Source organism: Rhinatrema bivittatum, chromosome 4, assembly GCF_901001135.1.
Source record: "Rhinatrema bivittatum chromosome 4, aRhiBiv1.1, whole genome shotgun sequence".
NCBI lineage: Eukaryota > Metazoa > Chordata > Amphibia > Gymnophiona > Rhinatrematidae > Rhinatrema > Rhinatrema bivittatum.
The window spans coordinates 476,158,416-476,183,437 of NC_042618.1; the positions used below are offsets into that span (position 1 = coordinate 476,158,416).

Below are 25,022 nucleotides of genomic sequence, written 5' to 3' on the forward strand. Positions count from 1 at the left end.
CCAAAGAAACCGAATGATGTATTTTTCTCTTTCACTGCTCAAGTGAAGCCATAACAACAGTAATGCCCAAGTTTCAAACTTCTTTTCAGTTAATTTCTACCAGTGCTTTTTGATCCTCACTCCTGCTACCAGTGGCGACTGCGGTGCTACAAAGCGTTAAAGGAGCCAGAAAACATGCTGAAAATAAAAAAATAAATAATTATAAACAGTAAAAATATTAGCTTAGCGTTAGATAGTAACGTGAAGCAAGAATTTCAATATTCAAATATCCTACTGAATAAATAAAGGCAGCAAGGGGCAGTGCCAGGCTGCCCGCCGACCCTGCTAACTGGCGGTCAGATCTGCAAGGTGCTCATGCTGATTAACACAGAGGCACTGGACTTCGGGGCTGATGGGCTCCCCTCCCTTCAGGCTGACGATGAAGTGACTGATTCCCGTGTTGGGGCTGATGGCGGGCTCCCGGGCCTTCCTCGGGTCCCCGGGCAGGCTGCACTGAAGCTCATTCATGAAGTAGAGGAGCCAGTTCCTCATGTACGCGCCGTGGCTCACGAGCAGGACGTTGGCAAGCAGCGCGGCCTCGGGGCAGTTCGTGCCGGGGCTGCCGCTGAGGCTCTTCAGGGGCCAGGAGGGCTCGGGGGCGGCTTCCCGGCTGCTGCAGGCTGCACCTGCCTCCCCTGTCCTTCCCGCTTCCTCGTCCACCATCAGCTGGCAGAGGAACTGAAAGAAGTCCTTCACACGAGTTCTCACCTTCACAAAGTAAGGAGGAAAATAAGAGAGAGTCTGTAAATGTCTCTCACAGTTTCTTTCACCTCTGGGCAAACAACACTTGCTTCACCCTCAGATTTCTGCAGTAACATTTTCACTGAATTGTGATTTCCCACCTTAAAACCCGCTAAACCTTGTATCACATTGTGTGCCTGACCGCCAGTACTATTGGCATGAATATGAAGTGCTTTGTCTTGCATGGCATTAATGATGCTTGTGCGAGTCTCTTGTCCTGAGTTGTATGGGCTCACCTGCATTCTTGTGAGAATCACCCAGCCAAGCAGTGCGCTTGTGGCATTAAAGAGGCAGAAAGCCGGCTGACCCTCTGACGTGGAGAGGTGCAAATTGTGTGCCTGCCGCTCAGAAACGTCTTGACAGGCGAAAGATTCGCACGCAATGCGTACGCCGTAAGCGCTCAGCCTCCGGTGCCACGTCGACTCACCTGCTCTAGTGTCTCCCCTCCAGGAGGGGTGTAGCTAGGACACTGCTCGCCGGCAGTTTTGGCCATTGCTCTCAGCTCGCTCAGCGGTCTTCCCTCAGCCTCCCCATACCTCTGTAAAAAGTCAATTCATGCCACAACCTTTAGCTAAAGTTCAAAACACATTTCCAACCCAATACTAAGGCAAACCCAAGAAACAAACAGGTGTATGACATGCTGGGACAGACTGCTCTTCAGATAAAAGGGGAGATGCTCAGGCTCAGCCAGTCCTAACTAACTCCCTAGATAAAGAAATGAAAAATGCAATAGGACTGCTTCAGCCTATGTCTTGCAACCTAGCACTGCTGGCAACCCTACTGCAGAAGCATTTGCCAGTGACACATCTAGTGCCCGCTACAGTCACCTCCATCACCTCCTGTCCCCTCTATCCATTATCATCCCAAAGCACATGTTTGTGTCACCAGCTGGTCTGCTAGAACACCAGCTGCCCCTTGTTGCCACGCCAGCTTTGAAAGTGGTCACACAGCAGGGCTAGCTCGGCCGGTTACGCACTCTCTCTCGGAGTCTCACGTCCAGATGGATCTCCAAGTCTTGGCACAGCTTGTTGTTTCCCAGAATAGTGGCTGCAGTCTGAAAACCGAGCAAACACATTGACTATAAGCACAGACATCAAGGAACAAAAATGAAAGCACATTTCTCAGAAAACATGAGCAAGTGCACACTCAGGATATGTGCATTTCCTGCGGTTTGTGAACAAGAGACATTTTCCGCTGACAAGAAAATAGTGAGTGACCATAAAAAGGTTAATCTTGGGGTTTATTGAATGAAGTAAAGCAAGGTGGTGTTATATGGCGTTCGTATCTATCTGTCTGTGACCTAGTATCAGCAGGCAAACCAGGCAACAGAATGAGCTGAGTCTTGAGAGCTTACAAGTGAAGATTTCAATAGGATGAGTAAAATCATCCTCAGAGGTTCTTGCTTCCATATCTTTTGCGGTTTCAGTTTGATGGTACGCTTGCAATATAGCATGCACTAACAGCATTTTCTGCACACTGAAACCAGTTTGTGCACCAGCGAAGCAAAGCAGCATAGAAGAATGGCCCTCTCATGTGTGTGAGTGTACACTCATAGCTAGCGTACACTTGTTTTACTGTCTGGCAGCTCACTGCTGCTCAGGGCTGGGCTGTATCTTGGGCGCCAGGATCCTTCATTACGGCCTGTGTAGTCTGCCCACTCTCACACTAAGTCTTAGCCTAACTCTTACACCAAGAAGCACAAACTGCCGCTCTATTCAGAGCCTGGTACAAATACACTTTATAGCAACTAGCAGGTATTGAGGCACGTCTGCCAGGCACCCTCTCTTCCCATCGGCTGTGTATGCTGAAGTCTTATCTTTGTAACTTCAGTGCATTCTCTGATTTTATGTAAAAGGGGTTTGTGTCTGTCCATCTCTCTCAGAAAGGAAAACTGGTTCTTACCTGCTAATTTTCATTCCTGGAAAACCACAGATCAGTCCAGACTCCTGAGTTTTGCATCCCTGCCAGCAGATGGAGACAGAGAGTTTTGTTGACACTGCTTACATAACCTAGAGTGCCACTTGCAATCCCCTCAGTATTAACCCTGTACCCAAGCCAAGATGGAAACAATTCCAAAACCTAACTCCCCTTCTAACTCGAGCAGGGGGAAGGTGAAGCCCCACAACTGGAGCACTTACATCACCAACAGAGACTGAAAACTTTTAAACCTAAAACCAGATCAGTTACTTTCTGTACCTATATACACAATTTCTCCGGTATATACACTCACAGAAGTGAGATTGGTCTTTCCAAACAAGGGCGGGGTTTCCGGACTGGTCTGTGGTATTCCAGGAATGAAAATTAGCAGGTAAGAACCAATTTTCCTTTCCTGTTCATACCCCAGATCAGTCCAGGCACTTGGGACGTACCCAAGCTCCTCTAAACAGGGAGGGAACCAGAAAGACTATCTCACGCACACTCTCCCCAAACCAGGCCTCCTCCCATGCTCGAGCATCCAGCCTGTAATATCTAAAGTATGAAGCAAAGACCATGCTGTCGCTCTGCAGATCTCCTGTGGAGAAGCCATCTAATATTCTGCCCAGGACGCTGCCTGCACCCAGGAGCAATGTGCCCACAGGCCCTCCTCCTCATATATACCCCAATATAATTGCTTCTTTCAGCCACTGCACAATTGTTGCCTTCAATGCCTTATTTCCTTTCTGTGCACAACTAAACAGCAGATAGAGATGATCTGATCTCCTAAAATCATTAGTGACTTTAAGATACCATAACAAACTCCGGCGAACATTCAATAAAAAGTTCCTTTGCATGCATCTTTGCCGCAGCCAAATGTTGAAACGCAGGGAGCTCCACTATCTGACCAAGATGAAACAAAGAGACAACCTTCAGTAAAAAGGAAGGCACCGTATGCAGCGATACACTAGCATCTGATATTTGAAGGAAAGGATCCCTACATGACAAGGCCTGAAGTTCAGAAGATTCTCCTAGCTGAACAAATTGCCACCAAGAAGACTGCATTCAGGAAGATCCTTCAGGGACGCTCGCTTCAACGGCTCAAATGGACGACCACAAATGACTCTTAAGGACCAAATTAATATTCCAAGAGGGGCACATCTTGTGGACCGGAAGACGCAAATGCTTCATACCCCTAAGAAAATGGATTACATCCGGATGCAAATTCAGTGGTACACCATGACCTTACCGCAAAAGCAGCCTATGGCTGTCACCTGAACTCAAAGAGAGTTATAAGCCAGACCCTTCTATAAAAAAGCCAAAATGTGAGACACTGCCACATGCATAGGGTCAAGCCCTTCCTCAAGATACCACATATCTCAAACACTCTCCACATTGACATACACCAAGGAAGTGGACAGCCTCCTGGCTTTAAGTAAGGCTGTAATCACTGCATCTGAGTATCATTTCAAACGCAAACGCCTCTTTTCAAAAGCCAGGCCCACAAGACAAAAGCAATCTGGCCCATCCGAGAAGACAGGCCCTTGGCAAAATAACCCTTGCAGATGCCTTAGGGGTCCGTCCACTGCAAGATGTACCAGGATCCACAAACTATGGTCGGCATGATCACTCTGAAGTCACTAGAATCACCCTTCCCGCATGCCTCTCGATACATCACAACACCGTCTATCGGAGGCCATGGGGGAAAGACATATAGCAGGATTTCCGCTGGCCATGGAAGAATCAGAGCGTCAAACCTGTCAGATCAGTCCTCTCACCTGCGACTGAAGAACTAGTTTGCTTTGGCATCTGTCATAAAGCAATCAGGCCCAGCCAAGGACAACCTCACCTGGTCCGAAAGATATCAATGGCTTCTGTGGACAGTTCCCATTCTCCAGGATCCAACTCCTACCGAATTAGATAGTACACCTGCACATTGTCCATCCTGGCCACATGAGATGTCGCTAGTACCATCAGGTGCTGTTCTGCACAAACAGCTCCTGGGACACCATGTGACTCTTTGTCCCGCCCCAACAATTGATATATGTTACCATTGTTGCTTTGTCTGACAAAATTCACACTGCACAACCTTGCAACCGTGGAAGAAATGAAAGCAATGCCATGCGTACCGCTCTTGTTGCTAGACTATTACGCCTCCTCCACCAACTACTGATTTTGAGCTGTCTGCTATTGACAAACAGCCCCCAAACCTCTCAAGCTGGCATCGGTGGTCATCACCACCCAGTTCAGAACCTCCAACTTCATTCCTCTCTCCAGATTGGGTCGAGAAATCCACTACAAGAGACTGAACCTGGAGCTCCCCTGAAGTGGTAACAGAAGCTGAAACTCCTCAGACTGCAGACTCCACCGGGACAGGCGCACCAACTGAATAGACCACATGTGAGTGAACGCTCACGGCACTAAATCCAGCGTAGAGGCCATAGACCCCGAGACCTGCAAATAAGCAGAGACCCTAAGGACCAAAAGCTGCAACAGCTAGCAGACCTGGGCTTGTAACTTTGTCACCCAGTCTGAAGTGAGGAACACCTTTCCCACATCCCCAGGTACTCCAGCAATTGGAAAGGAACCAAATTGCTCTTTGTCAGGTTCACCATCCAACCCAGAGTCCGCAACCTCGGCATGAATAATTTAACCAACTGTTAACATTCGGACTCTGACTTTACCCAAATGACCCAGTTGTCCAAGTAAGGGTGTACTAAAATCCCTTCCTTTCACAGTGCATGACCTTGGTGAAAATCCTCAGCGCCATTGCAATCTGAATGGAAGGGCCTGGAATTGGAAATGCTCTCCCAGAACCATGAACCACAGGAACGTTTGATGCTCTGGCCGAATGGGTATGTGCAGAAAAGCTTCTGTTAGATCCAATGATACCATGAACTCTCCTTTGCAAACTGCTGCGATCACTATTCTCAACGTTTCCACTCAAAATTGCGATACCCAAAGCACTGCATTGACCTTTTTCAGATCCAGAATGGGATGAAAGGTACCTTCCTTTACTGGAAGCACAGAGTAGATGGAGCACCTTCCTTGTCCCTGCTACCCCGGGGGGGGATAGGGACCATTACCTCCAGGCATTCCAGCTGCTGCAGGGTGTCCCACACAGCGTCTCCTTTGACGCAGGATCCGCAAGGGGAGACTTTGAATGCTTCCCAGATTGGTCAAGCGAAGTCTAATGCATAACCATCTCTTATCACTTCTAGAAGCCATTGGGCCATATTGACCTTAGTCCACTCTTCGTAAAAGAGAGCTAGCCTCTTTCTGACAGCTTCCAGGGAAGAATGGAGCAGCCTCATTGCAGTTAGTATAGCTGTGTTTAAAAAAGGATTGGATAAGTTCTTGGAGGAGAAGTCCATTACCTGCTATTAAGTTCACTTAGAGAATAGCCACTGCCATTAGCAATGGTAACATGGAATAGACTTAGTTTTTGGGTACTTGCCAGGTTCTTGTGGCCTGGATTGGCCACTGTTGGAAACAGGATGCTGGGCTTGATGGACCCTTGGGCTGACCCAGTATGGCATTTTCTTATGTTCTCCCCTTTGGCTTATCCTCGAGCAGCTTATGCCACTTTGACTCTCCTAAATGCTTCATCAGCTGTTCTCTGAATAACAGCTTTCCTTTAAAAGGGAGATTGCCCAGTTGTTACTTGGACCAGACATCCGCCGACCAATTTCATTACCAAAGGAGTCTCTGCGCTTACACCACTAAAAACATTGTCTGGAGGACATCCAGACCAAATCATTCAGTGAGTCTGCCACATAGGCCACTCCCGCTTTCAGGCACGCAGCGGCTGAGGATACAGAGTCCTTCTCCTGGGACTTCTCTACCCAGTGTAAATAGGCATGCTGCATAAAACTGCTACAGACTGCAGCCCTCAAGCTTAAGGCTGAAACCTCAAAACATCCTCTTCAAATGGATCTCCAACTTCTGATCCTGGGCATCTTTCAACGCAGCTGATCCCACTACCAGGATGATTGTTTTCTTTGCCGTCACTGAAACTGACACATCCATCTTAGAGAGCATTAGCAACTCCAAGGCATCCTCAGGTAGGGGATTATAGCTTCACCATCACCCTACCCACCTTCAGACCCACCTCTGGAGTATCTCACTCCTGGATTATCAGCTTCTTCACTTTTTTGTGGAACGGAAAGGCCTTTGGCGGTCCGCACAACCCTTCCAGGATGAGATCCACTCCCTCCTGGTCAGACTATTCTTGAGGAACCTTGATCCCTAGTTCCTCGACACATGTGGGTTGAGAGGGTATAATTTCTCATTTCTGAACAATCTGACCATTCTAGGGTCATCCCCTTCGGCCATCAGCATGTCCTCTGGATCCAAAAGGTCTCTATCGTAATTCACCAGAGGTTCTTCTCCAGGGTCTCCCAGAGAATTCTTGGAATACTCTGGGAATGCCTCCTCTGAATTCTTGGAATACTCTGCATTCTTTCTGGATTGCCCTTTGTGGCCCAGCAGCCGAAGAATCCCTCCAGAACCTCCTGGTGGGGCCACTCACCGCACCTTGGCCGGTTGATGGACACTCTACTGCTGGGACTGCTTGTACTCTGCTCCTTTCTTGGCCAAGTAGACTTTGTGCAGGAGGAGAACAAAATCTGAGGAAAAGGCCTCCGAATCCGTGGCCTCCACCAGATCATTTCCAGCCTCCCTGGTGTTCTCCTGGTCCCCTGCTGACTCCTAGACCACCGGTGATAACGATGGTGGGGAATCCTGTCCTTCCCCCGAAGCTACCTGCTGTGTGCCATGTGGAGGCAAAATGGTCGCTGTTCCCGTGCCACTGGAAACTGGCTTCCTGCCGTCCCCAGACGACCGGGTAGCTCGCCTGCTCTACGCTGCCTCCACAGCCAAATCAGAGCTTCCTTATTACCCAGAGGCACACCTCAAACAAAGCGCTACCACTCCGAGCCATGACTTCTCATCACCACAATCCCTGCAGCTTTTTCTGTGTGCCATGGCCACAACCATGTTGCACATACACTGCCAACCTGTCGAACAACGTTTCCCGGTTTTCCCCGGTTGCAACAGTGCCTCGGCTGCTCCTCTCTCCCTCGTTCGCGGCTCCACCCGAGCCTCGCCGCTTGTTTCACCATTGTCCCTGGGTTTTTTTTTTCTTAAAGAAACCCTTACTGACCTCCCAAGAGAAAAAAAAAAAGATATTTCCTTCCGACCGGTCAGCGTCCAGCGAAAGGAAACCCAGAATAGAGGCCCTCAAAGGGACAGAGGGAGCCAAGCCCCTGGCTACTTCAGGCCAAGTCAGAACAGGGATACCAACACCCCCTACTCACTCTGCTCTACCCGCGCGAAGGCCAGAAAGGCACCTAACACCTCTGGCAACAAATCTTCCTCTTTCTATTCTTTTTCCTATGTTTCTCTTAATTTTTTTAAACTACTCCAGACTGCAGGGAACATCTTGGGCGAGTTAAAAAATTGGAAACACTGGATTACTATTTTCAAGCAATGAGACCTCCTAAAAGTTCCACATTGCTTTAGAACGGGAGGCAGTTAGATGCTGCAAAATGCTGCAGTATCCAGTGAAGGAGCACAACTCCCCCATCACAGCCCTCCCCCATCCATAAAATCACACCTGAGATGTGGCAATGTTTATGTGTCTGTATAAATAGCCCAGTCTTCCTTGCTGGTTTGATTTTCCATCAGAATGCTTTGTAGTATCTGCTAGATTTGCTTTGGGAGAGGGAGCACTTCCAGAAGAACCACAAGCCTAGCCATGCTGACACACAGAGAATCACCTATGCAACAAGTGTAAACACATTACTGAGGAACAGCATGCACTCAATATGTAATGAAAGAACTCAGTCACCCCCTTCATTTCCAAAGCGATGCCTCCGTTCGAGTAAGAAAAATACACTCTGCACCCAGAAAGCATTGGGATGAAAATAATGCAAGAGAAACTGATCAGAAGCGCAGGTGCACTTTCTGCCACAGACTTTCCAAAGACCAGGCCCAAGGAGGGAGAATACACAATTCATCTGAAGACGGGGCCTGTAGGGCCCTTGTTACCTATGGATAATCCTTACGGTTTTCTGCAGAATCCATAAGACTGCTACAGCTCTGCACGATTCCCTAGGCTGGAACTCTCAGCACGTTGGCAGGAAGCGTGGGGCTCAGCAAGCTGATGTTTAATATTTATATACAATCCTCTTCGGCCAGGGAACCAAAACATCAGTGTGGTTTCTTTTTCATTTGCATCTCTTAACTGGAAAACCTAAAATGTCTCAGTTTTCCAGTTATAAGAACAAAAGTCCAAGTGTCCCCCCCTTCTGCGAGCTCAATGCACAGGTCGTGCTGACAGATTTGCAGACACACTCACCTGCTTTGCACGGATGAGGTCACTGGAGAACACATGCGTGAACTTCACATTACCGAGGAACTTGCCAGCAGCATCTGCCTGCCTGAAACCGGTGTCCGAGAGGGGTTCATCCACACCTTGCCCTGCAAAACAAACACATCTGTACCAGTGCCCTGAAAAACGGGAACAAGGCGGAGCATCACCGCAAACGGGGGCAAGGCCCAAGAATACGCTTCCAAATGCCACTACAGCTACATCTTTTGCACTGGTCTAACGAAGGCTATCGCAGATTGCACTTTTCTCCGGGATCAATGCAGGTACTAGATTTCTCTACTAAATTGCAACATAAGCCCATTCCCAATACAAATAAGGTGCAGTGAGAAGCTGGGCCAAGTGACAAGCCACTGAGAAGTTCTGCGACAGCCTGAGATGAGTACAATGTCAATCTAGTAGTGCTAAACCCCTGGCAGTGCTAGGGCCCTGCATATCCTCTCGGTACTGGCAAGGACTGGTTATGCTGAAGATGTGATCTTGTGCTCTAGGAGGAGGAGGAGGCAGCAGGAAGGAAGTCAATGGCCTAATGCAAGGGGTAGAGATCCCCTACTTACCCTTGGACTTCTAAACTGTGGACTGCTGCAGTGCCACTTGAGTAGATATGGGATCTTATATCTCGGCTTGAACTGAAGTAAGACTGGTAGAGTCACGTACGAAAACGGGCAACCTAGATGGGCCTTGGGGTCACTCTCAACATACTAAATCTTTCTATGGAATAAAAACCATGTCTGGTGCTCTAGTCTCATAACCATAGCAACACGAGGGAAGCAAAATATCATTACAGCGTCTGCCTCTCCACACTAACTATTCAGCTTTACAGCCTCAGAGAGCCTCTCTGTTTACCCCATGCTTTTCTGAATTCACATACTGTTCTGGTCTCCATGGGGAGGCTGTTCTATGCATCCACTACCCTCTCTGCAAAGGGGATCTTCTTTCACCCATATCCTAGGACCCCCTCATTCTAGAGCCCCCTGTGCATAGAAATCTTGGACGTATTTAAATAACTATCACATCTTCCCAATCCCGCCCTTCTGCTAGGATATGCGTATGCTCAGGTATCATCTATCCAATGTCCTCTGGACTTAAAGAAAGCAAGGATCAGATGGACAGGAGGAAACAGATTACCTGTTCTTAAAACTCATCATAAATAAAATTCCCCTGAATCTTACCAAAATCAGCTCATTTAGTGTCTAGACACGGAAGGTGGACACTAACCTTGGAGCAGCTTTTCCTTGTTGTATCGTGTTTCTCCACTGAAAAACAAACAAAAGGTACATTTCAAAAATAAAAAAGGACAAAAGTCGCGTCGTTCCCCCTGCTCGAGCCATCATGTCTCTGAACTGAAACAAAGTCAGCAGCCTTTTCATGTCAGATGACTCCTGGTGAAGTGACTGGGTCCTTAGCAGGTGCAAAGTCTTCCAACGAACTGCAGGTCCCACAGACAAGGCAACCTCTAGGAGAGCTGCAGGTAACAAGGCAGGCAGTGCCACCATTTCTCTCGGCCTCAGTACTTCATTAATTGATACCAACGTTTATGTGGAGCGCAGCGCTGTATACAAAGCTTAACGGGATAACTCCCACTATCTGAAAATGTGTATTTCTCAACTCCTGACTGAAATTAACATAAAAAAATGAATTTTGGAGACATCCGAGGAAAAAGCCCGCCTTTGTACTTAAAAAGCTGTTTTATCGCATGTAAAGAGCAAATGAATGGATAATGCCACTGCTGCTCAGTTACAATGTGCTTGTCAGAGATGCATTTGAGTTATAAAATTTCAAAAACACAGATAAGAATGTTATCTGGGGAAATGTTAAGAATAATCCTGCTTTTTGTTGTGATAAGCTCCCTTTAGAATTGCACTTCTGAAAATGTTATAAAAATGAATGCTCTGTTGTTGTGTTACCTGGTTGGTGAAAACTGAATAAAACTTAAATTACAAAAAAAAAAAAAAAAAAAATGAAAGTGGGGAAAAAAAAAAAGAGATGGTACATCAAATGATCAATACAAGACATCCAGTTCTGAACAAGTGCTCATTATGAGCGGAGATACTATAAAGAAAGATTCCTCCACTTTACGGGTCATGGTTTGGCTGAACCAGCTAAGTAGGCAGGCTACAGCTCACCAACTTCAGATGCAATTTGGACAAATTCTGCTCCAAGCTGAAAGGAGTAAAGTTCAGGAAACTCCAGAAAGGCTTCATTTACCCATGGATGACTCAGATGACGCACAGCTACATACACTCTTATATGCTGTCGTTTGAAAGATAGCCTCTGGGGACAGGAAAATACCTACAGTCCTGGATGTAATCCGCTCTGAAGTGGCAGAAAGGTGGAATATAAAATGAAAAAATCAAATCAAATCAGACTCTCTCTGGGATTGGCTTGCTTCCTGAGCTCTTACCTAAATTTGTTGATAAATTTCTCCAAGCTTTTGTGATACAAGCCCCTCCTGTGTCCGTGATTCTGGATACGATTTCTTTACAGAATAATATTCAATTAACCATTCTATCCAGTGTACCTTGTGGCACCGGATATTAAAGAGCTATATTCAAATATTCCTGAAATGGAGGTGGACTGCATTAATTCAGATGGTATTTGAGCAACATCCACTGGATGTTCAGGTTCCTACCCATTTTTTAGTGGAGCTAATTCATATAGTTTCAACTTGGAATTTTTTCTTTTTCGAAAATCAGTTTTATCAGATTTGAGCACTGCTAAGTTGGCCATGTTGGCCCCCGATATTGCCTCCTCTGTGTTTCAACTTTTGAATCTACATGGCTATATAAATTTGGCTTTTTGGTCTATGCTCTTAACTTGGTATCAGTATATTGATGAAATCTTCTTTTATATGGACCAGTCCTGATGCGCAATGTAACTTTTTTTGGACTAGCTAAACTCGACACCCTCAGGGGTTCTTGGTGATCTGATATCACTCCTCCACGAAATGTTGGATTCTTCCTCTTTCCTGGGAAAGTAGGAAATGGATTATTTTGAGGGATAAAAAACTAGGCCCCAGTTTAGATTAGGCCTGTTGTGTAGATTTCTGTGAACAGCGTTCTCTTTCTTGAGGCCTGGCCGGAAGCAATGGTTGATGCTGGGCTGAAAGGGGCGGTAGACTGTACCTACGAAAGTATGGTTGTTTAAATGGATAGAAATAATGTTGCGCTGTGGCGAGCTGCTCAGGAGCTGTCAAGAACAAATTCTGGGGTCCTTTATCTGAGTGATTGTCTCAAAGGATTGTCCCATAAGCAGAGGAGATCCACCAGTTTTTCATGGACATCCTCACAGATGTTACTTGCTCAAAGCCACTCCATAAGTCTAGCCCCAAAAGAGGCAGATGAGGTACATGAAACAAAAATCAAAGGATTCGTATACTGATTGGAGTAGATGGACACCCTCTTTTACATTCAGGAGTGGCTGCTCCGTGGCAAGTAAGAAAGTCTTGCACTTCTGAATGCAGTCAAGTATGTATTGCACCATGTAGAACTGATGGATAGTAATGCGAGCAGACAGCATTGCACGCTGAAAATTATTCTTGTCAAATCTAGAAGCCTGTGGTCTTTCCCAGGCGAATTTGAGTGAATCCATGCCTTTTTCACTTTCTTCCTAGCAAATTCAGCTACCATGGACTGGTGAGGTAGCCTGGTGATTGTTGGTGCCCGACACTAGAGATCGGTCCTGCTACTCCGCTACATAAGGTCCAAGATGCTTGATGACTCCGGTGCATCAAGGCTCCACGTCCACAGATGTCTAAGGCACAGAAGGCCGTTACTGCATCGAGGGTGCCCCGGCATTTTTTAGTGACATTCGTGTCTTGACCGGTTTTCTTAAGGTGTTTCAGTTTGGACAGTTTAGCATAAGCCTCTAAACCCTGCATTTAGTGTGTATTTATTTATTTATTTTGCTATACTGGCTTTCATGACAGGAGTCATATCAAACCGGTTTACATTTAACAATGTGTGTAAGGTAGAGAGAACTCAAACCACAGTAACAAGAGCATGGTTAAGAGAGTGAAATAGTTACAATAAAACAGGGAAGTAAATAACTTGGATCTGGAAAGGAAAAGGGGGGGAGATAACTGAGCAGTAAAATATTTACAGTGTAGTAAAATCAATTCCAATTGTATTATTTTTTCCAAGACAACACAGACTCTGCTTTAAAAAGAGTTTTCAGTGGATCTACAGAGTCTCTTGATTCTGCAGCATGAGTAGTTTTTCTATAATGTTAAATTATTTTTGAAGAGAAATATTTTCCTTTTTTTTTTTTCTTTTTAGATGAAAACACCACCACTACTGCCCTCTTCTTTTAAACAAAGGTTCAGGGATTTTCCAATATAAAAAAAATATTTTCCTTAAGAAGAGATTTGATGAAACGTGTTTTTCTGGTTCACCACACTCTTTCTGGTATTCTAATTTGCTTTCTCAATTTTTAGGTAACCATTTATCTCATAATTTACATGCAAGTTTGTTCAATTTTCCCATTCAATTATCCTCAGCAAACCCTTTCTGAAAGCAGCATTTCTGCTCCACTCTGAAAGCATTTTCAGGCAGGCTGGTTTGTATAAGCCTCTGGTACTTAAGAGATGCATTTGTCTCTTTTCTATGCTTTATAACACTGATAATATAACTTCTAATTTATATAACTTTATCTTCGTATTTTATTGCTATGTTTATTGGTTTCCTTTTTACTACTTTGTATACTTTATCTTGTAATGTAGTGTTATTTAGTTTCTTACCTTGTATTCATTTTTTCAGAAAAGGGTGTTATAAATTAGGGACTTAAATTAAACTACATATTCAGCACTGACTGAGGGCTTTTCAAATTTGATTTTTTTATTTACCTGTTTACCTCTATTTTTAATCTTCAGTGTTTTGTCTCATGTTTAGTACATCTTTGATATTTCTCTTTTCTTCACGTCACTGATATTTTTACTTTATTTTGGAGGAGATACTTCTCTTTCATTGAAAAACCAAACAGTTTTATGTCAGCACTGTTCTTGGAGATGCAGACGAGGCAAGTTGGCCATTGGCCAGTTCCTGGTGCCCCGTCAATCATGTCATTGCACCTTCTGAGCACAGGACACACACGTTCCATGCGGAGGTATGCACATGCTGCAGTGCCAGGGCTTTTCCTCTAGATGGCGCTGCTCTCGTCGGATATTTGCCATAACTCCGCCTGCCTCAGCTCTTAAGTTGTAGGTGTTGACAAAGTAATATATAAAGCAGTTAAAGGCAAAAGGGAGAAAAACGTATAGACATTTTGACAGCAAGATAAAAGTACAGGTACAGAAAGGACAATAAAAAAGGCCAATTCCCAGAATACGGATCTGCTTAGGTGTCAGGTTACAACATATTTTGCTGTTTCTCCTGCTTCCTACTCAATTCTTTTGTGTCTTTGATTTTCTGTTAGTTTTGGGAAATGTGCATGTCAGGAACCATTGATTCCCAGCTACTACCTCCGGGTCCCTCGACTGAAGCCTGGCAAAAACCTGTGGCTTTTAACTCACAGCTCAGCTTTGCCAGCGGGAGTCTTCATCTGAAGAGTAGCCGAGAGGCTGCGTGGCCAGGATACCGGCACACTTCCCAGACTTGCATGCATTTAAACGAGAAGGGGTTTTTCCACACCTTTCAGGGCCAAAACATTATATTAGGGGGAAAAAGTATAAACCTAACCCAAAAACAAAACTGAAATCCAACAACTGGCGAAGCCTCCGTCTCTCTTGGAAAAGTCAATATTTGCTGGAAGCACTTTTGGCAGCAATTACAGCTGCAAGTCTGTTAGGACAGGGCTCCGGCAGCTCTGCACCCGCGATGGCACATACATGCAATATATGGCTGCAAGCAGATCTACACAGATATGCGTATCTCCACCCCCGCAACATACGCACGTACGGTAGATTTTCAAAAACTGCACGCGCATGTTATAAAATGCCGGCTCGGCGCGCACAAGGGGGGGGTTGGATTTTTGCAGTTACGCACGACAACACATCCGGGCCTTCCCCAGTTCCCTCCAAAATCATTAGCCTACCTTTTGCGCCTGCTTCTGAGCAGGAGCAAGTCGTGCGCGCCGGCACTCGATCCCCCGGCACAGCGGCAAATGGCTGCTGTGCCGGGCGCTCTAGCCCCGCCCCCCCGGACCGCCCCTTTCACAAACCCCGGGACTTACACGTGTCCCGGGGGTTTACGCACATGGTCGGACCTTTGAAAACTGGCCCAGTGTGCGCAAGGCCTTTTACGCGTGTAGGTGATTTAAAATCTGGCCCTCATGTAGGCTTTCATGTAAATACATTCATGCACTGAACGCGGATACTTTTCCTACTTATTTTAACAATGCACACGTGTTTTTTACATATGAAAGTAAAGGAGGGCTTACTCGTCTAAGTCCTGATTTGCGCGCGATACCTGAACTGAAGACAGCATGGGATAAACACAGGGGGGCGGATTTTAAGAGCCCTGCTCCCGTAAATCCGCCCGGATTTACGCGAGCAGGGCCTTGCGCGCCGGTGCGCCTTTGTTCCATAGGCCTACCGGCGCGCGCAGAGCCCCGGGACTCGCGTAAGTCCCGGGGTTTTTCGAGGGGGGCGGGTCGGGGGCGTGTCAGATCAGCGCAGTGTTTTGGGGGCGGGATGCGGGCCCGGGGGCGTGGCCGCGCCCTCCGGAACCGCCCCCAGGTTGCGTCTCGGCGCGCTAGCGGCCCGCTGGCGCGCGGGGATTTACTTCTCCCTCCGGGAGGCGTAAATCCCCCAACAAAGGTGGGGGGGGTGGGTTAGATAGAGGAAGGGAGGGGAAGGTGAGGGGAGGGCGAAAGCGAGTTCCCTCCGAGGCCGCTCCGATTTCGGAGCGGCCTTGGAGGGAACGGCGGCAGGCTGCGCGGCTCGGCGCGCGCCGGCTACACGAAATCGGCAGCCTTGCGCGCGCCGATCCAGGATTTTAGCGGCTACGCGCATATCTACTAAAATCCAGCGTACTTTTGTTTGCGCCTGATGCGCCAACAAAAGTACGCAAAGGCGCGCTGTTTGAAAATCTACCCCAGGGGATCTCTGAGGGACTGATGGGATAAATTGGTTGGATGGGAAGACTGGCCATATGGGTTTTTTGTGCTGTCATGTTTCTAATTAACCAACCAGTTTACCAATTAGTCCACTAGGTTGTCCAGTTTTTCTCCAGGTCAAGAACTTTCTCGTTCTTCAGGCTGAACACCCCGGAGTCAACAACCACCAGCAACTCCTCCTGCATAGAAATGCCTTCGGCCCCCAAGTCCATCCCTAGCCCTAAGTGCTCGACACACAACCATCAACGCACCACATTTGTGTGCCTCACAGTAGGGATTATCACTCTGGATCTTTACTCTGATGATTGGTGTCTTTCTACTGACACACAGAGGAGGGCATACAACATCCAAGGTCTTTCTTTACATACCACAGTGCCCTCAATGAGAACAGTGGGAGTGGAGGAACAGCAGGCTGAGAACCAGGGATGCCAGGGTTCAAATCCCACCACTGCTCCTTGTGACTGGCAAGTCACTTCCCCCTTCATTGTCTCAGGTACCAACTTACGGGCCGATGCAGTAAAGTGCGCTCAGGCTGAACGCACTGTTAGCCCCCGTTTATTTTTACCCCTTATACGGTAAGGGGTAATAGCATGTGGAAAACGCGCAGCCAACCTCCCCGAAACTAATAGCGCCCGCAACATGCAAATGCATGATGATGGGCCTATTAGTTATTCCCGCGCGATACAGAAAGTAAAATGTGCAGCGAAGGCGCACATTTTAATTTCGGCCGGCACCAGGAAACTGCTTTTCTGTACACCCTCCGACTTAATATCATGGCGATATTAAGTCGGAGGTCCCAAAAATAAAAAAAATAAAAAATAAAACAAAAACAAATTAAAAATCTGCCCACGGGTTGGACGCTCAATTTAGCCGGCGTCCGTTTTCCGAACCCGTGGCTGTCAGCAGGTTCGAGAACCGACGCCGGTAAAATTGAGCGTTGGCTGTCAAACCCACTGACAGCCGCCGCTTCTGTCAAAAAGGAGACGCTAGGGACGCGCTAGTGTCCCTAGCGTCTCCTTTTACCGCGGGCCCTAATTTGCATACGGCCGATACCGAATCATGCGCCCAGGACACTGGCCTGTGCGCGTGTTGGGAGCGTGGGTGCTCGCCGGCTCTCCCATGACTTTTACTGTATCGGCCCGTTAGACTGTGAGTGCTCTGGGGATAGGGCAAATAACTCTAGTACCTGAATGTAACTCCCTTGTGATACAATGAAAAGGCCTGAGCTATATTAAATAAAATAGTGGGAAGGAGGCATTTCTCTAACTTCCTCAATACTGTCCAATGCCTCAAGTACAAAAGCATTTACATGCTTAGAATTGGATTTTGCATGTGTAAATGCACTTTATCTGTGTAAACAGCTTTTGAAAATTGCTACAACAAATGCCATTGAATTGTCCATAGAATATTCACTTGTAAGTGCACTTTATGCATACAAATGGCTTTAAAATTGCTACTCTTAATATATAACAAAGGGTAGACTACAACAGAATGTTATATTTACACACAAAACCCATTTTAAAATTAGGTCATTAGACTGTAAGCCCTCTGGGGATAGGAAAAAACCTACAATGCCTGAAATTAATCTGCTTTGAAGTCCCGAAAGGAGGAATAAAAATCAAATAAATATCTGTGCATGTGAAAGTGAAAATACACATGTATCTTCAACTTTTCCAAAATGCAGAATATGGGAGTAGAGGCTTCTTATGCACATACATGCTAATTTTTATATACTTACGGGCACATTTTCCAAGGGCCGTGCGCATAAAAATCGGGACATACGTGTGTGGCCAGGCCTTTCACGTGCATTTTCACGTGTAAGTCCCAATACGCACACAATTGTCGGGCCCTGAGAAGAGGGTGGACGGGACAGCGCCATTAGCTGTTGTCCTGGGAAGTGCATGCCGGCAGCCGGCCAGCGCACAGAGATTACTTCAACTGGGAAGTTGAAGTAGAAAAAACAAACAAAAAAAAGATAACAGGTAGGGGCTAGGGATCAGGGAGGAGAAGGGAAAAGGTAGGAATAGGGAAGTTCCCTACCAGTGCACTCCTTAATTGGAGTAGACTGGAAGGGAACTGGGGAAACCCTACTCGCTTCACCCACCCTGCGCAGGCCGCCTGCACATGTGCGTGTGGATTTTAAAATCCGGTGTGGATGTGCGCTCGACCACTGGATTTTATAACATGCATGCACACAGCGCTCCTTTGAAAATCAACCCCATAATATTTTGAAATTTCACCCCTTAGTTTTCTTAATATTAGATCATTCGTCTTTACAAAGCTAATCAAGCTCTGCCAAGTTCCTTGGGGAGCATGGATGGACAGCAATCGTTAACTCATGCCACAGATTTCTGACTGAATCAGGGATTTGACATTCAGCTTTGGCTGTAAGCTTCGGGTCATTTTCAGGCTGTCTCGGTTTCAGCAGGTTTTTCCTGAAGGACTTTTTCCATTCCCTTGTCCTGAAAGTATCGCAGTACCTCCTGATGAGCAGCATCCTCATAACATAATGCTACCACCATGTTTCGCAGTGGGCATTGTGTCCTCTGTGTCTGGTTGACAACAAGCCCTACAACACTTGGCATTCAGGCCAAAACGTTCTATTTTAGTTTGGTCAGACCACAAAACGGTGACACATTCCGAGTGTTCCTTTGCACCCTTCAAATGTGATTCAATGTGGGCTTTCAGGAGTAATTGCTTCCTTTCTGTCACTCACCCATACAGACAAGATTTGGAGAATGCTTGGGATATTGCCCTTACACGCCTGCTTTGGCGAGTCCTATAGCTCTTTCAACATTGCCATTGACCTTTTGGTTGCCTTTCTGATCAGTTTCCTTCTTGCTTGATCATCCAGTTGGGAGGAAGAGCCTTATCTAAGCAGGGTCTTGGTGGTGCCACATACCTTAATAATCACCTTAGCTGTGCTCTGAGGGACATTCAAGACCTTGCGATTCTCGTACACCCGTCCCCAGATCTGTGCTTTTCACAACTTTGCCTGGAGTTCTTTTGACAGCTCCTAGGTGCTCGTGGTTGGATCTTTGCTTTGAAATGCATTAGCCAGCAGAAAACTAACAGGAACTGCTGAATTTATTCCATCATCTTGTGAACCAGTGCACTTTAATACAGATGTGTGCTTTTGAAGACAACGGGTTACACTAGAACTTTAAATATTTAGAATTATGAGACAAGTACAAGGGGATGGGCATTTATCCATCTAAGTTATTCTTTGGTTTTATTTCTACTTCATTTTCTAAGCAATTCTGGAACATATTTTTCGCTTGGTAGTTGTAGGGTAGGATGTGTGGATTCATGAAACAAACACTGGTTTAATGTATTTTACTTTCAGGCTATAGGCAGCAAAAGGTGAACATTTTGGAAGAGGATGCAGCCTTTCTAGATGCACTGAATTGATTAGCTCCAGATCACCTCTGAGAAGTAACCCTAGCTTAGGCACCTTTCGTATTTTAATGTTTATAACTTTGGAATTTTAAGAGAGCTGATATAATTTATTTGTATTCTGCATTTTCCAGAAACAATTCTACTCCGATCTTATCACAATATATATTTGTGAAGTTGGCATGGAAAACTCATGTCAAGTTTCTAAAAGTTTGAGCCCAAGTATGCTTGGCATGTGTTATACCATGCACCCACTCAGGGACCCCTCAGTCTTATAACAAAGAATTGAGGAATGACAAATGAAAAGAAGAATAAAACCCAGAGACCTTGGGTACTGAGCCCATCTACAGGAGCTCCTCAACCCGTGCATGCATCCATAGTCAAAACAATTTGGACCAGAGGTCTTGGGAAGGTCCAGATTGGAATCTTCCTGTCACCAGGACAAGGAGTCCTGGAGGGATGGAGTAACTCGGATGCAGTCTCAAAGCCTCTGAGTGGCCTAATGCCACTGGGAGCATGACGTCCATTGGGCTCTTTGCATGTGTAACCATGCCCAGGGAGTGACATATACTGTTGCGGCCAATAATATCAACATATGCCATGCTGAGAGCTGCTGGCTCGCTTGAATCTCTGCCATCAAAGAGATGAGACTCTGGCCTAGCTGGAAGTCCTTGGCCTGAGCCGTGTCTAGCAGGGCTCCTATGAAGTCGAATTGTGCTGATTGGCTGGGATAGTACTTAGGGTAGTTTATGACAAACCCAGTGACTCCAGCACTTGGATAGTTAAGCGCATAAACTCTTTGGCACCTGCCAGAGAGGTGCTCTTGACCAGCCAATCTTCCAGATAAGGGAAAACAGGGACTTCCAGCCTGCAAAGATGTGCTGCCACCATGGTCAGGTATTTTGTGAAGACACATGGGGCTATTGCTTGCCCAAATGGCAATGCATGGTATTGGAAGTGCTGCTGTTTCATCACAACCCTGAGATACTTCTGATGACCTCAGAAAATCTTGATGTGAGTGTATGCATTCTTCTGACTGAGGGAGCACAGCCAGTCCCCTTTTTGCAACAAGGGGATCAATGTGCCCAGGGAAACCATCTTGAACTTCTCCGAAAAATTTGTTCAAGACCCTTAGGTCTAGGATGGGACAGAGTCCTCTTGTTTTCTTTGGAATCATGAAGTACCAGGAGTAAAATTCCCGCCCTGTTAGCTCTGCTAAGAGTACTTCCTGATGTGCTATCGGTCTTCAATGCGGACTCAAGAGGGCAATTTGGCAGGGTACTAAAAAGGTTTAATTTGTACCCTCTGCGGACGATGGACAAGGTTACATATGGCGACTGACTCGCACAGACCCGCAGCCTCCCCCCAACTGAGGAATCCATTGTCTCAGGTATAGCAGACTTGGCTATGTTCAATGATTCAGTCAAAACCCCTTCCCTGGAGATGAATGGGTTGCCGGCTGGGGCTTTCAGGCCCTCTGATGCCTAGGGCGGCCGCAAGGGCCCTGGCTACTGAGGAGAAGAAGGTGGAGCATAGCATTTATTTAAAATCTTTTGTATACTGCCTAAACAAAACTTTTTGGATCTAAGTGTTTACATAAAAAACATTCTTAATTCAAAGCATGAGGAGATAGGGAAGATGGGGTTCGAGGTAAACAGGTGTAAAAACAAAGAATAAAACAGCCAAAATAGCTGAATATACAGATCAAATTAATATTGAAAAAAAAGTCTCTTATTGCTTGAAGTTTGCTGAAAGTAGCAGAACATCGACATGTTAGCATTTTTTTTAAACTCCTTTGTGTTCGATATTAATCTAAGTGAGTCAGGGATTGAGTTCCATAAAGTAGGGCCAGCCTAGCAGTCTTGATTGTTGGAACTTGCAATAGAATGTTATCGATTGACTGAAAGTGACGTGGTGGTTGATACAGTCTTACAGCCCGATACAGAACAGTGTGCACCGTTTAACATGCAAATGGCCGCACGTTTCCCACCGGCTTCTATTACCTCTTATATTGTAAGGGGTAATAGCATGTGGAAGACGCGCTGCCAACCCCCCCAAAACTAATAGCGCTCATCACATGCAAATGCAGTTGATGAGCCTATTAAGTTAGTCGCCTGGAATACTGAAAGTAAAATGTGCAGCCAAGCCGCACATTTTACTTTCAGAAATGAGTGCCTGCCAGAGAGGTGCCTGGGTACGCAGAGGGAGAGCGGGCGCTCAACTCGGAGCGCTGGCTCTCCCGCACCTCTTATTGAATCAGCCTGTTAGTGAGGAGCAGAGCCAAACTACAGATGGGTTGTGAATTAAGTTGTGGATTGTCGTCAAAACTTTATATTGAATACGTTGCTGGATTGGGAGCCAATGAAGAGATTGGAGAACTGGGGTGATGTGATCTCTATAATTTGTGTTTGGGTGGAAGATAGACTTCCTTTGGCCAGACCTTGACGATCTCCTGGCTGAGGAGGATGGATCCTGGGTACTGGTGGAGAATTGTTAAGAGCATCGCATGGTGCTCCCGCATCTGAGCCACTGCATTCTTCACCTTCTCTCCAAAGAGATTCTCTCCAGTGCATGGCATTTCAGCGAGTCGCTCCTGCACGTCCTGATGGGAGATCAGCCAGCCGCAGCCAGGCAAGTCTGTGAGCACCGATCCCGGTGGCAGAGTCCCTTGATGCAACCTCTTATGAGGGTTCAATCTGAAGGTAAGGTGGCTGGTGAGACAGGAGATCTATGCCAGTTCTGCCTGTTCCTGACCCCTGCAGAAGACTGCACACTCACCTGCTTGCTTCTGATTCCTGCTTCTCCCCGCTCAGGGGCATCCCCAAATCAGCCAGCGTGTCCATGACATTTCTCTTGGGCGCAACAGGATCCAAAAAGCAGGCAGGATCAGAGACACCCAGAAATAGGGGTGAAAAATATTTAGAAAACAGAGTCGCCTGCCAAGAGGTTTTAGGAGCCAGGGGATTTGTTTTGTTTTTTCACCCCTTTCCTTGGTTTAAATTTTATTTGTTATTTTGGAATATTTTTCTTATTTTGTTCTTTTCACTTCTTTTCGTTTTCTTTGATCTCCCTGCCAACCTTCGCTGCCTCTTCTTGTTTCTTGCACTCCCTCCAACCAAGCTATACACACCCCCCACACAATTATAACAGCTCAGTAGATGAGGACAGAAAAAGGCCATGCCAGCCCATGCAGTCTGCCCAGCCACTACGCCCACACGGCCAGGGATATATCAGCTGCTAGTCAAAGTGTGTTCCTACCTGCAAGATTTCTCTTTATTTGGCAGCCTTTTTGCCTCTCCCCTTTGAACTCCATCATCCTGGGCTATATAAGATCGCCACTTAGTTCTCTCCAGAACCCATCCTTTCCGTGCCTAAACTGTCCCAGACGCTACAGCGCAGCTCCTCCCACCTCACTGTCCGAAACACGGCAACACTGCCACTTCCCCCTTACAGTACTGGGCACTGCATAACTACCCCTCCCCCTCACTGTCCCGGGTGCTGCAGTACTGTTTCTGCCCCTCCCCCTCTTACAGGCACTGTAGAAGTAAACCCCACCCCCCCTCACTGTCCTGAGCACTGCAGCACCGCCCCCTCCCGCTCTCACCATCCCGACTTCACTGCTGCATTGCCCCTCCCCTTGCACTGCCCCTCCCCCTCTCAAGGGCACTGCAGTACCGCCCCTTCTCTCCCCCCGCCCCGCCCCCCCTTTTCCTTGTCACCATCACGGACGCTGCACAGGTTTACTTACTGCCGGACCAGAGTGAGTGCAAAGCGGACCATGCCGACCCCAGCCTGCAGCGCTTAGAGGAGCAACACCCCCCCCTTAGCCAGTCACAGCTCTCCTTACTGCACGGTCCACCTAACACAAAGCCTCTCGCTCATTGGCCGCGCCAGACAGCTTATTATTGGTCGCCTTCTGCTCTTTCCTGATTGGCCGAGAGTAGGTTCCTGCGCGATCAGCTTCACTTCACTGGTCCCCTGCTTCCTCGCGCCCTCCCGCCTCCTCCTTCCTGTGGTTCAAGGCAAACAAACTTTATTGGCAGCCGCCAGCCGGGCCCATCTCCTCTGGCCTCTGTCTTTACTTAACTGTTAATTTTTTTTTTTGTAATCGGTTTCCCCTGAAACCATTCTGTACATTACTCACGTGAAATCTTGTCATGCCAGTAAAGCAGAGGCAGGAAACTTTCTGGGCCTGGCGCTTTGGCTTCCCAGTTCATGAGATTTCTAATGCGCACGTTTCACCCTCTCCCCTTCTGCACCGAGACAAAAACCCCGATTCCCCAGTAGCGCGGCCTGCAGAGCCCCAACTCCAGGGGCGCATTTAGACATGGGGGCCAAGTTCTGAAAGCGCCCAAAAACGAGGACTCCCCATGCTGCTCCCCCCCCCCCCCGATAGTCCTCTCACCAGGGGCGCCAGGTACGAATGCAGGGCCTGCTCTACCAAGCTCTTTTCTCACAGACACAGAATGGCGTAGTACCCGAATGTAATCTGCTTGGAGGTGGCAAAAAGCAGCATATAAATAATCTTAAAAATGGCCCTGCCTAGCCCCCAGCACTGGAGTCAGGAGGCTTTGCTCGGATGTTTTCACCGTTATTTATCTTTCCTGACCATTGTCAATACTGTGCCAAAGAAACACTGCAGCAGTTCCTTCCCCTCGCACATTGGCATCAGCCCTTGCTCTACACTGCCCTGCCTGTCCTCCCCCCACCTCACCTGCTCTTCCATCTGTCTCCTTTCACCTCTCATTCCTCCATTGTTCCCTCCTCTCCACCTGTCATCTGTGATCCAGTGTCTAGAGGAAAGGTGGTTCGCAAGGGAGAGTTTCTGGCTTCGCTGGATCTCACCGAGGCCTATCTTCACATTTCGCATCCATCCGGACTCGCAGCATTTTCTCCGCTTCATGATTCTGATTCTCCATTAATTTTGTTTCTGTGTATTATAAAACTTGATAAGAAGGGCCCTGGGATTAAGGATTAGTCTTTTAAATATCAGAGTAAGATGACAGCCTGTACTGGCTTACCTGTGGAGATGATGGAGACAAGCACTTTGGCAGATTTTGGACATGGTTAAGACCAATATAGAGGGCAGTGGTGAGATGAGGTTGATAGGTCAGGTGGAAGACAATGGAGGTGGGGGAAAGTTGGGTTGGTGTTTATTTTCATATAGGAATACATGCTCATCTACTCAGGGTGGCATAAAAGCAGATAAAAATCTGTGGGCAGACTGGATGCGCCAATTGTTTATCTGCTATGATAGAGGTCTTTAAGATCATGAGAGGTCTTGAACGAGTAGATGTGAATCGGTTATTTACACTTTCGAATAATAGAAGGACTAGGGGGCATTCCAAGAAGTTAGCAAGTAGCACATTAAGTCTAAGTGAAAATTCTTTTTCACTCAACGCACAATAAAGCTCTGGAATTTGTTGCCAGAGGATGTGGTTAGTGCAGTTAGTGTAGCTGGGTTCAAAAAAGGTTTGGATAAGTTATT

At 46.8% G+C, this 25,022-nt stretch overlaps 1 protein-coding gene across 2 annotated transcripts; it reads right to left on the bottom strand.

Annotated features, from left to right (window-relative positions):
• On the bottom strand, positions 1 to 23,417 carry TIGAR (TP53 induced glycolysis regulatory phosphatase). Of its 2 annotated transcripts, XR_003856030.1 has the most exons (7): positions 23,283 to 23,417; positions 10,304 to 10,341; positions 9,056 to 9,177; positions 1,757 to 1,834; positions 1,208 to 1,318; positions 275 to 747; positions 1 to 177 (listed from the first exon to the last, which is right to left on the bottom strand). XR_003856030.1 is itself a non-coding variant. In XM_029597309.1 (6 exons), the coding sequence occupies exons 1-6, from the start codon at positions 23,312 to 23,314 to the stop codon at positions 325 to 327; spliced, it is 804 nt and encodes a 267-aa protein (XP_029453169.1). In that variant the 5' UTR covers positions 23,315 to 23,417; the 3' UTR covers positions 1 to 324. The 2 variants fall into 2 exon arrangements, 1 of the variants encoding a protein (XP_029453169.1); XM_029597309.1 differs by having other exon boundaries at positions 1 to 747.
• Between the last annotated feature and the right edge of the window lie 1,605 nt (positions 23,418 to 25,022).

Coding starts and splice junctions, on each gene's coding strand:
- TIGAR (XM_029597309.1), bottom strand. CDS start 23,314: ATGGTCCGCTTTGCACTCACTCTGGTCCGGCA. Junction 9,178..10,303: donor CAAGGAAAAGCTGCTCCAAG/GTTAGTGTCCAC, acceptor TTTGTTTTGCAG/GGCAAGGTGTGGATGAACCC. Junction 1,835..9,055: donor ACCTCATCCGTGCAAAGCAG/GTGAGTGTGTCT, acceptor CTCGGTTTTCAG/ACTGCAGCCACTATTCTGGG.